Genomic DNA, 15994 nt, shown 5'->3' on the forward strand with positions numbered 1-15994 from the left:
TTCTGCCAGTCATTTCTGCCAGTCCCATGTAGTCTATCACCTTCATCTGCCATTCTTCCAAGGTGGGTAGATCCTGTGTCTTCCAATACTTTGCGATGAGTATTCTTGCTGCTGTTGTAGCATACATAAAAAATGTTCTGTCTTTCTTTTGCACCGATTGGCCGACAATGCCCAGGAGAAAGGCCTCTGGTTTCTTAGGAAAGGTATATTTAAATACCTTTTTCATTGCATTATATATCATTTCCCAGAAAGCCTTAATCCTTGGGCACGTCCACCAAAGGTGAAAAGAGTACCTTCAATTTCTTTACATTTCCAACATTTATTGTCAGACAAGTGGTTAATTTTTGCAAGCTTGACTGGGGTCATGTACCACCTATAGATCATTTTCATAATATTTTCCTTTAAGGCATTACATGCTGTAAATTTCATACCGGTGTTCCACAACTGTTCCCAGTCAGCAAACATAATGTTATGACCAATGAGTAACAGGAATCTTTCCTTCTCCTTGCCTTTGCAGGATGTGTCCTCGTGGTGTCCATAACAGAACAGCTGGCTCAAGTCCACAATTCTACAACAAAAGAAGCTCTGGAGAGGCTCTGTCGCTACTTACCTGGTAAAAAAGCAATGCACCATATGTTGGTCTGTTCAGTGATTATTATGAATTCGCACTTGTGACTGTAAATGTTGCACTGCTATTATTAGCCGCAACTTGGCTTAATGCAACTGAAGGCTATCAAAGCGTTATACATGGGACCTATTTTTGCTTCCTTAACTTGACAGCAATTCAGTGTTTATTTTGTTTAAGGGTGTAAGAATAGCACTAGTGATTCAGAAAGAGGACCATCGTATGTAATCAGTAGAAATGTGGTTCTTTCTCTGTCTTCCTTTAGGTCAGCTGTTCTCAATTTTTTTCTCTGGGCCACACTTTCAGAATAAACATTTGCTCGTGCCACACTGATTTCTTTCGTTTCTCTGTTCAAACAGTGATTCTGGATCACAACTAAGATTGTCCTCAGCATCGCTTGATGCTTTTGCTCCCAATTAAAAAATATATCTATCCATCTTCTGCAAATGAAAACACATTTTGATACTATACTATACTGTACTGTTCTGTACTAAATGTTTCTTTGAAGATTCTTTGAATCTTCCTGCCACGCTTGCCAACTTCTCTTGCCACACCAGTGTGGAGTGCCACACCTTTGAGAACCACTGATTTCGGATGTAGATGGAGAGGATTATTTGAGTGGTTCCTGTTGGGGAAATATGTATTATGCACACCGAAAAGTATCATGCAAGGGAGAAGACTAAGCTAGAGCACACATCCCTGACATTAAAAATTTATATATGCAGGGGTTTTTTGGTTGCCCCAGTCCATTCCAATATGCGTTTCTAAAACATGTGCTGTCTGCAGTGGTACAACACAGAGAAAACAAACTACCGTATTTTTCGCCCTATAGGACGCACTTTTTCCCCTCCAAAAATGAAGGGGAAATGTGTGTGCGTCCTATGGGGCGAATGCAGGCTTTCGCTGAAGCCTGGAGAGCGAGAGGGGTCGGTGCACACCGACCCCTCTCGCTCTCCAGGCTTCAGGAAGCTCTGCGCAACCCTCGGGAGACCGGCTCCGAGGGTTGCGCAGAGCTGCCTGCAGTCCCGGGATCAGCGCAGCTCTGCGCGGCCACCGGGAGCCGGGCGCGAAGTCCCGCCCCGCTCCGGATGGCCGCGCAGAGCTGCCTGCAGTCCCCGGCTCAGCGCAGATCTGCGCGGCCACCGGGAGCCGGGTGCGAAGTCCCGCCCCGCTCCGGATGGCCGCGCAGAGCTGCCTGCAGTCCCGGGATCAGCGCAGCTCTGCGCGGCCACCAGGAGCCAGGGCGAAGCCCCGCCCCGCTCCCGATGGCTGCGCAGAGCTGCCTGCAGTCCTGGGATCAGCGCAGCTCTGCGCGGCCATCGGGAGCGGGGCGCGAAGTCCCGCCCCGCTCCGGATGGCGGCACAGAGCTGCCTGCCGTCCCGGGATCAGCGCAGCTCTGCGCGGCCACCGGGAGCCGGGGGCGAAGTCCCGCCCCACTCCGGATGGCGGCGCAGAGCTGCCTGCAGTCTCGGGATCAGCGCACTTCTCCCCATCGCCAGCCCCACAAGCTCGGGGGACAGCGGGGAGGCAGAGCGTGCCTTCCCACTGTTTCCCGACCTGGTTCTTCCAGCCCCGCACCTGGGGGGAAAATATTTTTTCTTTTTCTTTATTTCCCCCCCAAAAAACTAGGTGCATCCTATGGGCCGGAGGCCCCATTAGCTAAAGTGGTGCTTCAGGTTAAGAACAGTTTCAGGTTAAGTACGGACCTCCAGAACGAATTAAGTACTTAACCCGAGGTACCACTATATATTGCTACCTGTCAGGTCGCAGTGGGAGTGTCTCTCGCAGAGTCCTCTCTAGCCAACTTACAGGAAAACTCTCTGAGCTTCTGCTCCAACCATGTGCCTATCTAGCAATACAGGAATTGTTGGTTTGATTGCACTTTAAATATCCCACACCAAAGAAGAGTAACAAAAAGCATCAGTAGAAGAATAATCAGAGGCAGCAATGTCTTACAAGGTACTCACTTTGGGGACGGACACTAGCTAGCTTTTTAGAAGAACTGGACAAATGAATGGAGGACGTGCTCCATCACTGACAATTTGCTGTCACGGGAAAATGTCAGGACGCCTCCTTGACAGATGCTGGGGGAGAGCTCCAGGGGACGGATCCATCACGTTCTGCTTATGAGCTTCCCAGAGGAATCTCACGGGTGATTCTTCCGTTCTTATGCTAATCTTCTCTTACTGCTACATCTCCTAAGCCAATCATAGTTTTTGAGGAGTGGCAGTTAGTCCTTTTGAATATTTATGAACTGGATCTGTTATGCCCATAAGAATTCTGTGCATTAAAAATTATTGTAGCCAGATGATATTTTATGTCTCCTTTCTCGATGTTGTGGCAAGAGAAGGAGCAGGGCTAAGGGATGTGTATGTATTATAAATGCACAGCTCTCTGTCTCTTGTTCTTTGTCGGAGGGCATGTTAGGGAATTGAACATCTCCAATAACTTGCCTTTTTGGCAAACATTTCTAGCAGTGCTTTAAGGAACCCATTTTCTCCCCGCCTTCTCCTTAGCTTTATACTAGGAGCATGATAAGAACAAGGAATCTAGTGTTAGTCAAGGGCACAATTTTAATTGGCCAAATTAAACTTATGCAGATTAACCATAATGTGAAAAATGGACAGAGAGGAATTCTCTTTATAAGGAAGGACAATGAGACAGGCTAAAAGCTCAGTTGAAATACAGATGACTCACCTCAGATCAGAAGGAACAACTGTGTGCTTTGAAGTTCCATGAAGAAATTGTATGACATGATTCTTTTCTTTCTTTAAAAGATGTTTTTCTTCTTAATTTTCTTCTTTTACATCTTGCCACCTTGCACCTAGAACATTCACCGTGCCCTTTTAAAGCTACAGAGAATGTAGATTTTTTAGCAGCTGTACTTGTACTTTTGTATTTGTTTCTGTATTTGCATATTTACTGATCCAAAATACTTGTTGCATGCTACCCCAATCTCTGAGAGGTGTACATCTGACTGTTTAAACCCACTTGTACCTATCTTTCCTTGCTTCCTTCAAAAATAACCTCTGATAGTCATTAACTTATTAACAGTGGTTTTTAGAGTGTCTAACAATTGGAACTGCAAAGTTTAGTTGGTAATCAGTGGGTTAATCAACTAAAGATTTACGGTGGGGGCAAATTTTAATTGGTGAGGCCATGAATGAGTTTGAAGGGCATTTAAATATATACATTTGTGGATATATATCCTGGTTTCAGTGTGCTGCTTTTAATGTGGGGGCAAATTTTAATTAGTGAGGCCAAGAATGAGATTGAAGCACACTTTCGTTTGTTTTTAGTTATTATTTTGTCTTTGCGCTGTGTGATCTCAGGGCGAAAAGAATATATTAAAGATAACCTTTCTGTCTTTCACATGAGTGATAGCAACGAAATCATCTCAACAGAAAAGGCAGCTACGTTAAGGCCTTACTAATCTGCAAATCTGTTTAAATGCAATTGTTTACATGATCACTCGGTTTAAAGGTAGCTAAACAGTCAACTAATAAATCGTCAGCCAGTGGACAGCTTTAGTCCATTTATCCTCACAAAAATCTGTTGGGTGGTTTAGGCTACAAGATTCCTTGCTCAAGGCTGACCAGAGCTCAGCCACATTTGCACTTGTCCCGTTTTGAGAAAACATAGGTATGAGTAGTTTTCCACTTGCTCTGCTCCTTTCCCAGGGAAAGCCTGGTCCTTAGCTCTAAATCAAAGCAAACATCAATCTGGAGAAAATACGAATTGCCATTTGCTCTAACTGAGCACTGAAGACATACCACGCAAATATCCTGCTTTGAGCAGGACATTCTGGATTGACAGAAGCCGCCCCAGAAGCTTCCTGCAACAGCATAGCTGTCAACCTTCCCTTTTTTTGCGGGACATTCCCTTATTCCAGCGCCGTTTCCCACTGCTTTCCACTGCTATCCCAGATTGTTAAATATCCCATAGACTGTCCCCAGGACAGGTGAGGCTGCTGATCCCTTATTTTCAAATCTGAAAGTTGACAGCTATGTGCAACAGGCCAGTGCTGAAAGTTGTATCAACGGAAGTATAGTGTCTTCTGATTGAGGGAAGTCATAGTCTTGCTCTATTCTGCCTTTGTCTGACCACACCTGGAGTCCTGTGTCCGGTTCTGGAAGCCACAATTTAAGAAGGCGTTTGACAAGGTAGAATGTGTGCAGAGGAGAGTGACCAAGATAATTATGGGTCTGGAAGCCAAGCCATATGAGGGACAGTTGAGGGAATTTGGTATGTTTAGCCTGGCAAAGAGGAGATGTGGTGGCCATCTTCAAATTTTTAAAGGGCTGCCACATGGAAGATGGAGCAGGCCTGCTTTCTCCTGCTCCGGAGGCTAGGACCCAGACCAATGGATTCAAGTTTTTAGCTAAACAAGAAGAGCTTTCTGTTTAACAGTGGAATTGGCTCCCATGAGAGATGGCGGACTCTCCCACCTTGGTGGTTTTTATGCAGATGTTGGATGGCCATATGTCATACATGATCTGGTTGAGATTCCTTCATTGCAGGGAGTTGGACTAGATGACCCTCAGGATCTCTCCTTTGATTCTATGAAACAGGATGCTGAACTAGAAAGACTCTTGCTCTGTTCCTGCAGGGAATCTCTTGGCTTCTTAATGACAATTTGGTGTGTTCAAATAGTCTTTTAAGTATGTGCACTCACTTTTTAAATGTGTTGTTTTCCAGAAAAGTTGCACTTACAAGGAGCATGCATTCTGACCGCTGAAATATTTGGACCACATATAATTAAGTTGTGAGTATTAGCGCGTCATATAAATAAGTAAATATGTATGCTAAGTAGCCATTTTATACAGAGGCTAAAATATTCATTTCCAGTTGGTGCCTGACAGGTGTCCAGATTCATCCATCATTTTATTTACGTTGTAAAGTTGCTTGTTGTTTACCCTTATTATACCTTTAAAATCTTTCTGGGTTAGTCGTTCTCCTTCTCTTTATAAAAAGGAATCATAATAATAGCATAAAAGGTAAAGGTAAAGGGACCCCTGACCGTTAGATCCAGTCATGACCAACTCTGGGGTTGTGGCACTCATCTTGCTTTACTGGCCAAGGGAGCCGGCGTACAGTTTCTGGGTCATGTGGCCAGCATGACTAAGCCGTTTCTGGCGAACCAGAGCAGCGCACGGAAACGCTGTTTACCTTCCCGCCAGAGCGGTACCTATTTATCTACTTGCACTTTGACGTGCTTTCAAACTGCTAGGTTGGCAGGAGCAGGGACTGAGCAACGGGAGCTCACCCCGTCGTGGGGATTCGAACCGCCGACCCTCTGATCGGCAAGTCCTAGGCTCTGTGGTTTAACCCACAGCACCACCCGCGTCCCAGTAATGACATAGGTACAGTGGTGCCTCGCAAGACGAAATTAATTCGTTCCGCAAGTCTCTTCGTCTTGCGAGTTTTTCGTCTTACGATGCACGGTTTCCCATAGGAATGCATTGAAAATCAATTAATGCGTTCCTAGGGAAACCGCCTTCAGACCAGGTCCGGGGACAGTCAGGTCCGGACCTCTTCTGAAGGCTGGGGGGGGGGACAAGGGCTTTTCTTCCCACCCCCAGCATTTTAAAAAACCCCGGGACAGCGGAGGACTTCTCCGCTGTCCGGGCGATCTTAAAATGCTGGCGGGCGGCATTTTAAAATCGCCCCGGGACAGCGGAGGACTTCTCTGCTGTCCGGGGCGATTTAAAAGCCCCTGGGAAGGCAGGCAGGGGGGACAAAGACTTTTGCCCCCCGCCAGCCTTCAGAAGAGGTCCTGGACCTCTTCTGAAGGCGGGCGGGGGGCGAAAGTCTTTGCTCCCCCCCGCCTGCCTTCAAAAGCCCTCCGGGACAGGCAGGCAGGGGGGAGCAAAGACTTTCGCCCCCCGCCCGCCTTCAGAAGAGGTCCAGGACCTCTTCTGAAGGCGGGCGGGGGGCGAAAGTCTTTGCTCCCCCCCCCGCCTGCCTTCAAAAGCCCTCCGGGACAGCGGAGAAACGTGCTGTGTTTCTCCGCTCTCCCGGGAAGGCAGGCAGGGGGGAACAAAGACTTTCGCCCCCCGCCCGCCTTCAGAAGGTGTTCCTGCCCCGCCGCCCGGCTTCGGAGCATCGTTCCGAAGCCGGGCGGCGGGGGCTGGTGTTCCCTCCCCGCCGCCCGGCTTCGGAGCATCGTTCCGAAGCCCGGCGGCGGGGGCAGGTGTTCCCGCCCCACCGCCCGGCTTCGGAGCATCGTTCCGAAGCCCGGCGGCGGCGGGAGGAGGCGTTCCCGCCCCACCGCCCGGCTTCGGAGGAGGTCCGAGGACAGTGGGGAAGACGCGCTGCGCTTCCCTGCTGTCCCGGATATTTCCCTATGGGCTGTCGTCTTGCGAAGCAAGCCCATAGGGAAATTCGTCTTGCGAAGCGCCTCCAAAACGGAAAACCCTTTCGTCTAGCGGGTTTTCCGTCTTGCGAGGCGTTCATCTTGCGAGGTACCACTGTAAAGGGTAAAGGGACCCCTGACCATTAGGTCCAGTTGCAGACGACTCTGGGGTCGCTCATCTCTCTTTATTGGCCGAGGGAGCCGGCATACAGCTTCCGGGTCATGTGGCCAGCATGACTAAGCTGCTTCTGTCAAACCAGAGCAGAGCACGGAAACGCCGTTTACCTTTCCTCTGGAGCGGTACCTATTTATCTACTTGCACTTTGACATGCTTTCAAGCTGCTAGGTTGGCAGGAGCTGGGACTGAGCAACGGGAGCTCACTGACCTTCTGATCGGCAAGCCCTAGGCTCTGTGGTTTAACCCACAGCGCCACCTGTGTGACATAACCAAGCTTAAATAAGGTTGCATCACACCAAGGAAGCCAATGATGTAGGGCAGAGGTTTTCAACCTTTTGAGCCCATGGCTCCCTTGACCAACTACATTCTTTCTGTGGCACCCCTGTGGGGCTCAGGAGCCCAGTTATGTCACCCCTTGCCTGCAGAGCTGGCAGCCTCTCATCGCTTTTCAAAAACCCTCCCTTGTGGAGTGTGTCCTCAACCTTCTCTCTGCTCCCCTCACCTTGGGAGTCCTCTGGGCAGCCGCAGATGCCGCCCCGGCCTCTGAGTTGCTCCTCTCTCTCAGCCCCAAATAGAGGTGCCTCTTTAGCCTGCCCAAGCACCCCCGGGTGAGCTCTGTAGGCACCATTCACCTGGGGAGCTTGCAGCCAGGGCTGCTGCAACAAACAGCTGTGCAAGCCTTTGGGAGGCAAAGACATGAGAGGGCATCAGAGGAGGGAAGCAAAGAGGGACAGAGGCTAGTGTTGCCCACAGCACCCCTGACCATCATTCAAGACACCCCAGGGCACCACAGCACACTGGTTGAAAACCACTGTTGTAGGGGGAAGGACCTTAGAAATAGGACCATAGGAACATAGGAAGCGGCCTTTTACCGATTCAGAACTTTGGACGATCTAGCTCAGTATTATCTGCAGCGGCTGTCGGGCCCTCAAGGGTTTCAGACAAGAGTCTCTCTCTTGGAGATGCCAAGGATCAAACCTGGAACCTTCTGCATGAAAAAGCAACTGCTCTGCTGCTGAACTACGCCCTTCCCCAGATATGTGCATGTGTGCAATACCTAACACATGTTTGAGGATCCTCTGTGTTGCACCAAAATATAAGAGGATGTTTGTGTAACACAGCTCTGTGCTCTCTCGTTTGACATGGAGTTGCTTAGCAATTAATGGTCTGCTGGTGAACGTAAATTGAACTGTTCTAGCTAACCTAGCTTGCAGTTAATGTAATTTTCTTCTTGCTTCCAATTTCTGACCTTAATCCCAGCATTTCAGAGCCTTGTAAGCTAATGTAACCTCCTTTCAGGTTAGTGTTGGTGAAGTGAAAGCTTGGTGATTATGTAATTATATATCTTTTGAGTACATAACCTAAAAATGAAGCAGTTCTTCTATAATCAAGTAATTCAGTAATATCATATTGATTAATATAGCACACATTCAACAGCAAGTCTGACCAACACTTGGTAAAAGCCAAGAGAATCACTGAGATCCACCAATATGAAAATCAGTGGTCACTTTTAGTCTTTGTCTTTCCTGTAATTTGCTAAAATAGGGACAGCCATTCTGATGTTTCATTTATCCACTGCTGCAAAAAGGTTTAGAATCTAGGGCTGAAAATAATCACAACCCAGTCCAAATCACCGAGCTATGGTCAAACGGGCCTATATTAAAATGGATCTTAAATTGTTTTTGTTTTTTTTAAGATTTGCATTTCCACTGAAGGAGCTGGTATTTAGTCAAAAGAACCTAACTGAGTCTTTGCTTTTTGGCATCATTTCCTTTCAGGATGGAGCACAAAATGAATCCAGATGTGGTGTGCCATTCCATTGGCTTGTGCAAACAAAAGCCAGGTCAACCATTTTGTCACCTGTACCCCCCTCCTAAGGTGAGTTCTGCTGGGAAATGAAAAGCCATCTTTAAATTTCTTGTTCATAAGAGTCTATCCAAGAAAGAGGGCATAACTCTTTCAGTCTCAGAACCACTGATACATCAGTGAACAACTTTTAATCTGAATGAAGCATTGGTTGGTTAAGCCAATGGTCAAATGTGTTAAAGATTGCACCTGTCACTTAGTAGCTTTCTTCATGCTTGTACTTTGCCTTTCTTGCATCCCTTTTTGTTCATTCATTCATTCCATTTCCCCCCTTACTTTTCTTCCAAGAAGCTCAGCAAGGTCCCATGCCTCCCTCCATTTAATCTTCACAACACCCTGTGATGTAGATTAGGCTAGGAGATAGTGATTGGTTCAAAGTCACTCCAGCAATGGTTGGACTAGCAAATACCATTTTATTTCTAGAACAGCATAACTGTTAAATTTATAGTGAATCACATATCAGTTCTATTTAATGGCATTTCTACTGGAGAAGAGATAGAATAGCTTTCCATATCTTTGAAAACACAGACTCTTCTGAGATCAGCAAAGATGCAGCGGATGCAAGGATCTTTGTTGTGTAGACTCTGAATTCAGACCTGGGTTCCCAGTTCTTTGGGAAGACTTTCTTTGTGCCCACAGTGGGGTGATGGGGGGAGAAGAACCATATGCAACCAGTGATATAGGCTGACCTCTCTGCGTCTCTCCCAGCCAGTCTGCAAACTGTCAATATGGAGGTGGCCAGTGCTATTTTTCTAGAAAAAGAGGTGCTGGAATTCCCCATGGGCACCTCCCTTGTTCCCTTAGAATGGTAATGGCACCCACCCGAAAGGTGCCAGAACTGAGTTCTGGGGAGTTCCAGCTGAAAAAGCCCTGGTGGTAACTATATTGGATGCCAGAAAAAAGAGAAAGAGGAACATCTACAACTGCTAGTCATGACTGCTAAGTGGAATCCCCTTGTTCCAAGGCAATATACTTCCATTTCAGAGCTGTTGGGGAATGCTATAGGGTACAGCAGTGTCCCTTTTGTGAGACTCCCAGAGGCAACTGGCTAGATGTTTTAAAATGCAAAAGCATGATCTTTGATCCAAGGCAACAAGGCATTTTTTTATATTCTTTAAAATAGCTTGGTTTGCTCTTTGTAGTGGAATCAAACCTCCGTGGCTCATGGGCATGTTAATAAAATATTCAGAATGGATGTAGGTACCATTGAAATAACGATCACACCACAAGAGTTGCAGTGTCTGATTCATGGGGACAGCTCCAGGGATTTGTGCAGTCTCTTTGCAGCCGCTGGGAAGCTCGGCATTTCTTAGGGCCTGCCATTCCGGCCATCCAAATGACTAGGCAATCTGAGCACTCAAGCAGAAAGAGAACTTTTGTTTCCCTGCCTTCCCTTCTGGCGAGAGATATTTCACTTGCTTCGTGGTTCGTTCTCAGGCTGCAGTGTGACATTTGACAGAATCGGACGTTACACAGTGGCAGCAAACGTTGAACAGAATAACATATAGCACCTTCCCCCAAAAAGCGGTAGATAATTTTCTATACAAATCTGCTTTGCTTGTAACCAGCTGCCTGTGTCATGGCCTAGAAGGCAAAACCTTATCATGCACCTACTGAGATCATGCCATCAAACATTCTTTGATACCCAGGACTATGGCTTAATTCACATATTATTACTACCTGCTCTGTTGACTCTTTTCCTACGGTTCAGGACTAGTCTTGTGCCCCTTGCTTCCTCCACACAAGACCTGAAATGTGTGATCTAGGGACTTTGCATTCATAGCTGTACACGTGTGGCTTCTTTCCCCTCAAAAAACTGTGGGAAATTATGTTGCTATTCCAACTACAGTCATACCTTGGGTTAAAGACGCTTCAGGTTAAATCTTTTCAGGTTACGCTCCACGGCGACCCGGAAGTAACGGAACGTGTTACTTCTCGGTTTCGCCACTCACACATGCACAAAATGACGTCCAGTGCATGCGCAGAAGCGGTGAATCGTGGTCCGCGCATGTGCTGATGTAGCACCCTGCTTGTGGTTAACGCTTAGCTGGAATGAAATATTCAACGCAGCAATAGAGAAATAGAGCAATAGAGAAATTAAAATAATAATTTATTTGTCGGACAAATAAATAAGACGCACAGTGGTATATGGTTACCAAGCTCTGGCCTGGCCTCCTGCCAGCACTTATATTCCCTCAGCCCAGCCCCCTTGCTCCTCCTTTGGCTGCCTCTGTCCAATCAGCCTGGTTGAAATTCCTATTGGCTGTTTGCTAGAACCAATCATAAAAGATACACCCATTTCCTATTACCTTTTATGGGAGACAGAGAGCTATATTTTCTTCTATTTATAAATGGCAAACAAGTAGCCATTAACCTCAACAAGGCACCTTAATTACCAGATAACCTTTGGCCTCTTGCCCTATTCACTGCAAGGTAAAGGTAAAGGTACCCCTGCCCGAACGGGCCAGTCTTGACAGACTCTGGGGTTTGTGCGCCCATCTCACATCTATTGGCCGGGGGCCAGCGCTGTCCGGAGACACTTCCGGGTCACGTGGCCAGCGTGACAAAGCTGCATCTGGCGAGCCAGCGCAGCACACGGAACGCCGTTTACCTTCCCGCTGGTAAGCGGTACCTATTTATCTACTTGCACCTGGGGGTGCTTTCGAACTGCTAGGTTGGCAGGCGCTGGGACCGAGCAGCGGGAGCGCACCCCGCCGCGGGGATTCGAACCGCCGACCTTTCGATCGGCAAGCCCTAGGCGCTGAGGCTTTAGCCCACAGCGCCACCCGCGTCCCTATTCACTGCAAAGCAGATGGCTAATTGTTCTAATTTTATCTTAAACAGATCTTTTGTTCACCTTTTCACACACCATCTATGAAAGAGCTCCTTCTTTAGAGGTCTTTAAGCAGAGGCTTGACAACCATATGTCAGGAGTGCTCTGATGGTGTTTCCTAACTGGCAGGGGGTTGGACTCGATGGCCCTTGTGGTCTCTTCCAACTCTATGATTCTATGATTCTATGAAATAAGAATCTAACATGAATCTAACATTTCTTACTTTCTAAATCCTTTGCATAATTACATTTAAGCCAATATATTTATACATTAATATATATAGATTTTTAGAAGGAAAGGAAAAGTCTTTTCAAAGAGAAGGACTTAAAAACACTTTCCAAAAGCCACTTCAGAGAGTAGCCCCCCTTTCCCTGCTGAAACGGCTGCTGTTATTAGCTCTTGCCCTTTTAACCTTAGGAAGATGTGGCTCTGGGAGGCACGATAAGTCCTACTATTTACCAATTCTTATTTTAGCAGCTTTTATTACAGCTTAATTATATTCTGTAATTTGTATGGTCAGTGTGACCTTTTGCTCTCAGCCTTTTTATGACCGCAATAAAGCCCTCTGCCCAAGAGCTTGCCAGCTGCCTGCTGGTTTCTGCCTGGCATGAGAGAATGAGAGATACAAACATTTACAAATATATTTTTAAGCTCATTTTAAAAATGCTGATCTTCATCAGATGCTTCACTGATGCGCAGACGCGGGTTGCATTCTGCTCATGTTGCGAACAGGGCTCCGGAACGGATCCCGTTCGCAACCAGGGGTACCACTGTATAGGTAGCCATATGTCCTGACTGAGGCAGTCAGCTCTGCTACTGTTCTAAACTGTTCTTGCTATTGTTCCGTTACGCATTCATTTTGGCCTGGTCTCTTCTCTGAAATAGCTTGACATCTTAGTTTCCAACTGCCCCGGAAATGCCGAGACTGTCACAAAAACCCTAAAGCCGTTGCGGCTTCTCACCTGGTCATGCCGAGTCCCGAATTCCCATCCTTGTTGAGGAACGCTAACTGGAAATAGCTTCACGTTGGGAGAAGAGGTAGGAATAGAGAGCTGCCGACTGAGGACACCTTCTCCTCCTCTCTAACACCTCCTTTGCCACCATTCCTGGGAGTCAGAGGGAAGAGTCTTGTGCCAGGTCCGAGGGATGGAGCCAGCCCAGCCAGCCCACTGTAGCAACAGGCTGCCATGGGAGGCTGCAACTCTCTGGTCTGGCAGGCCCCTAGCCACTCACCCAGCTGGCCATGCCAAATAAAAACAAGAAGGAGAAAGTGAGCCCCGTATTCCAATAGTTTCATTCAAAAAGTGGTCTTCAGCCTTTCAGCTCTTTGGATTGAAAGCTAGCAATTACATTCTTCTTCTGCATTATAGAAGGCCATAGTAAACAAACAGATGGTCCTTTTTTAATTATTTCCATTAGGCAGAGTGCGCAGAAATGTTTATGATTATTCATTTATTTAGATTTCTAACCCACTCTTCATTAAAAAATAATCTCAGAGCAGGGTACGATATAATAAAGCTAATGCATAATAAAATATAAGTTGTGTGAAACAAAACACCATCAGCATCGTATGATGCTGTGTTATATGTTATATAATAATAGTATGATTTCCCCCCCACTATTAATCACTCTTTATCATCTTATTCTCCATAAAGCTGTTTCTTGGAGAAGCTCCACAAAAATGTCATGAAGTACTTTGCACTTCCCAACAACCAAAATGGCAACAACTAAAAAGCAACTCCAGTTGGCTCCTTATTACATTCCCCCCCCCCCTTATTACATTTTTCCAGTCTAATGTGATTAGGGTGACGCAGAACTAAAACCAAATCATTATCCTTACTTTAATACTTTCTTGTAAGTGGCCCATTACCAGTGCCATCTTAATTAGTAGGACGGTGTGACGGACAGCAGAGTCTGGTGCTGCAGTGCCTCTGAATCCCACCAGAGGGCTGAAGCCTCTCTCTGATTGGCTACCAGAAGGGGGTGGAGCCAGCACTTTGGGAGGGCGAATAAAAGGAATTGTACTTTGTGAGGAATAGAACTCTCAGCACCCATAAACCCTTAAGAAACTACATTTCCCAGGGTTCTTTGGGGGTAGCCATGTCTGTTTAAGTGGTATGATACCTCTTTAAACATATGGCACAGATGGGGCCAAAGATTAGAATCTACCTTTCCATAATTAAAACCAAATTTTGGCTGAGACTTTTTGGAAGCACGTAAAAGAATAAAGTAAAGAGTATTGACAGGTACTTGCTGTTGCACAGGACCAGGCCATGCGTGAGCAAGTTGCTGGATGAAATCACAATGTGGTTTCAAGATCCCTGTGGACTCCGTGCAGGGCACTTCTTACAGATCAGTGGAGCTGTTGACAAGTACCTAGAGATGTCTGCAGATTAAAAATGAGTCCCCTTGCCCACTCCAGTTAAATCCAGGTGGCCTGCTGTGTAAGCTGTGCTTTACTATTCTTATCTTTCCAGTTTGGAGCAGATCCAGTGAGTGTTGATGAAGATTCTGATTCCTACATTGAACACTCCATAGGTTCTTTCATTTTAGTGCATGGAGATATTGTCCCCGTGTAGGAAAAGTGCAGGTGAAAGTGAATTTAATTTATAGTTCCTTACCTCCATGGGGAGATGGACAAGCTTTTTACTGCAGCTGTAGCCTATGATACTTCACCGTGGGAGGGTTGGGGAGCTTGTGACCCTCACGGGTAGGCAAACTAAGGCCCCGGGGCCGGATCCGGCCCAATCGCCTTCTAAATCCGGCCTGCGGACAGTCCAGGAATCAGCGTGTTTTTACACGAGTAGAATGTGTCCTTTTATTTAAAATGCATCTCTGGGTTATTTGTGGGGCATAGGAATCCGTTCATTTATTTATTTTTCAAAATATAGTCCGGCCCCCCACAAGGTCTGAGGGACAGTGGACCGGCCCCCTGCTGAAAAAGTTTACTGATAGGAAGTGTCCAAAAACATCTAGCAGACCAGAGGTTCCCCACTTCTCTGGTATAAGGGATTCTGTCTCATTGAGCATACTTCCACAAACTCCCGTAAGCGCACTCCAAAATCTAATCTCTGAATACCACCCAACAGAAGGTTGTTTTCTGTGGCTAGCAAAGCTTACTTCGGATATGAACCATCAGCCTTAAGCAGATTTATATTCCCTAGCATGGACAAACAAAAAGGGCTTGCAGAGAAATAAATGAACATTTACAAATGGAATGTGATGGAAGGTAATCAAATAATTGATGGTGGATCCAGAAAGAGACAATTGATTGTGCCCTTGCAGACACATTCTTTATTCCCTGCCCAGCTAAGCCTCAAAAGGTAGGAATTTTCAGAGTGTCAATAGGAATAATATGCTGCTTTCTTTTTCTGTTTTAGATGGGCTTCAGTGTGGCTATAAAGGAATCAGAAAGTATGGTTGCAAATCAGCTCAAGGTAAGGAAGGCTGTTTTCGCCATGATTGTGCCTAATCAGAACTGGTTAAGTCTGAAGCCAGATGAATATAAAATATTCAGAAATGTTCCTGAATAAACATTAAGCATTGTGGAAAGCCTTGCTTTTACTGCTGTGTGAAGAAAAATGTAACCATTAAGGATAAAGGAATAACAACAAAAAAAGATATTGAAATGGGGACCCAAGATAAAAATATATATCAAACACAAAAGAGATGTCTAGGTGTCGGGGGAGTTAATTATAGGAACTTCAAATGTTCTGCTGAAAGATTCTCAGGTAGAAATTGTCAATTACAGACATTTATCCCTGGCAAGGATCCATTGCTCTGCACTTGCTATCCCCCTCCTTTTCTCCTTTTCTCCTTTTCTCGTTTTGACAGTATGTAAAGAATAGTGGTTTTCAGTTTGACATCACGCCTAAAATCTTAAATCCCAAATGTTCCTTCCCTTGGGAGAAGAGCTGTGCTCTTCCTTCCAATTTATATATGTTTGTTTATTTATTTTGCTATGGCCTAAGTTTTAGCTCAATGGAGAAAAATTGCCTTCACCTTTTTGGATTTGAAGAAGAAGAAGAGTTTGGATTTGATATCCCGTTTTATCACTACCCAAAGGAGTCTCAAAGCAGCTAACATTCTCCTTTCCCTTCCTCCCCCACAACTAACACTCTGTGAGATGAGTGGGG

At 46.1% G+C, this 15994-nt stretch overlaps 1 protein-coding gene across 3 annotated transcripts in view; it reads left to right on the forward strand.

Annotated features, from left to right (window-relative positions):
* AOAH (acyloxyacyl hydrolase) overlaps nt 1–15994 on the forward strand; it is a 120410-nt gene that overhangs the window by 25948 nt on the left and 78468 nt on the right. For all 3 annotated transcript variants that reach the window (XM_081165173.1, XM_081165172.1, XM_081165174.1), the window contains 4 exons: nt 518–613; nt 5325–5391; nt 8938–9037; nt 15239–15295. In XM_081165173.1, the coding sequence (XP_081021299.1) occupies nt 518–613; nt 5325–5391; nt 8938–9037; nt 15239–15295 (320 nt within the window). The remainder of the gene's footprint in view (nt 1–517; nt 614–5324; nt 5392–8937; nt 9038–15238; nt 15296–15994) is intronic.

Source organism: Podarcis bocagei (assembly GCF_964188305.1).
Source record: "Podarcis bocagei genome assembly, chromosome: 12".
NCBI classification, from domain to species: Eukaryota; Metazoa; Chordata; class Lepidosauria; order Squamata; family Lacertidae; genus Podarcis; species Podarcis bocagei.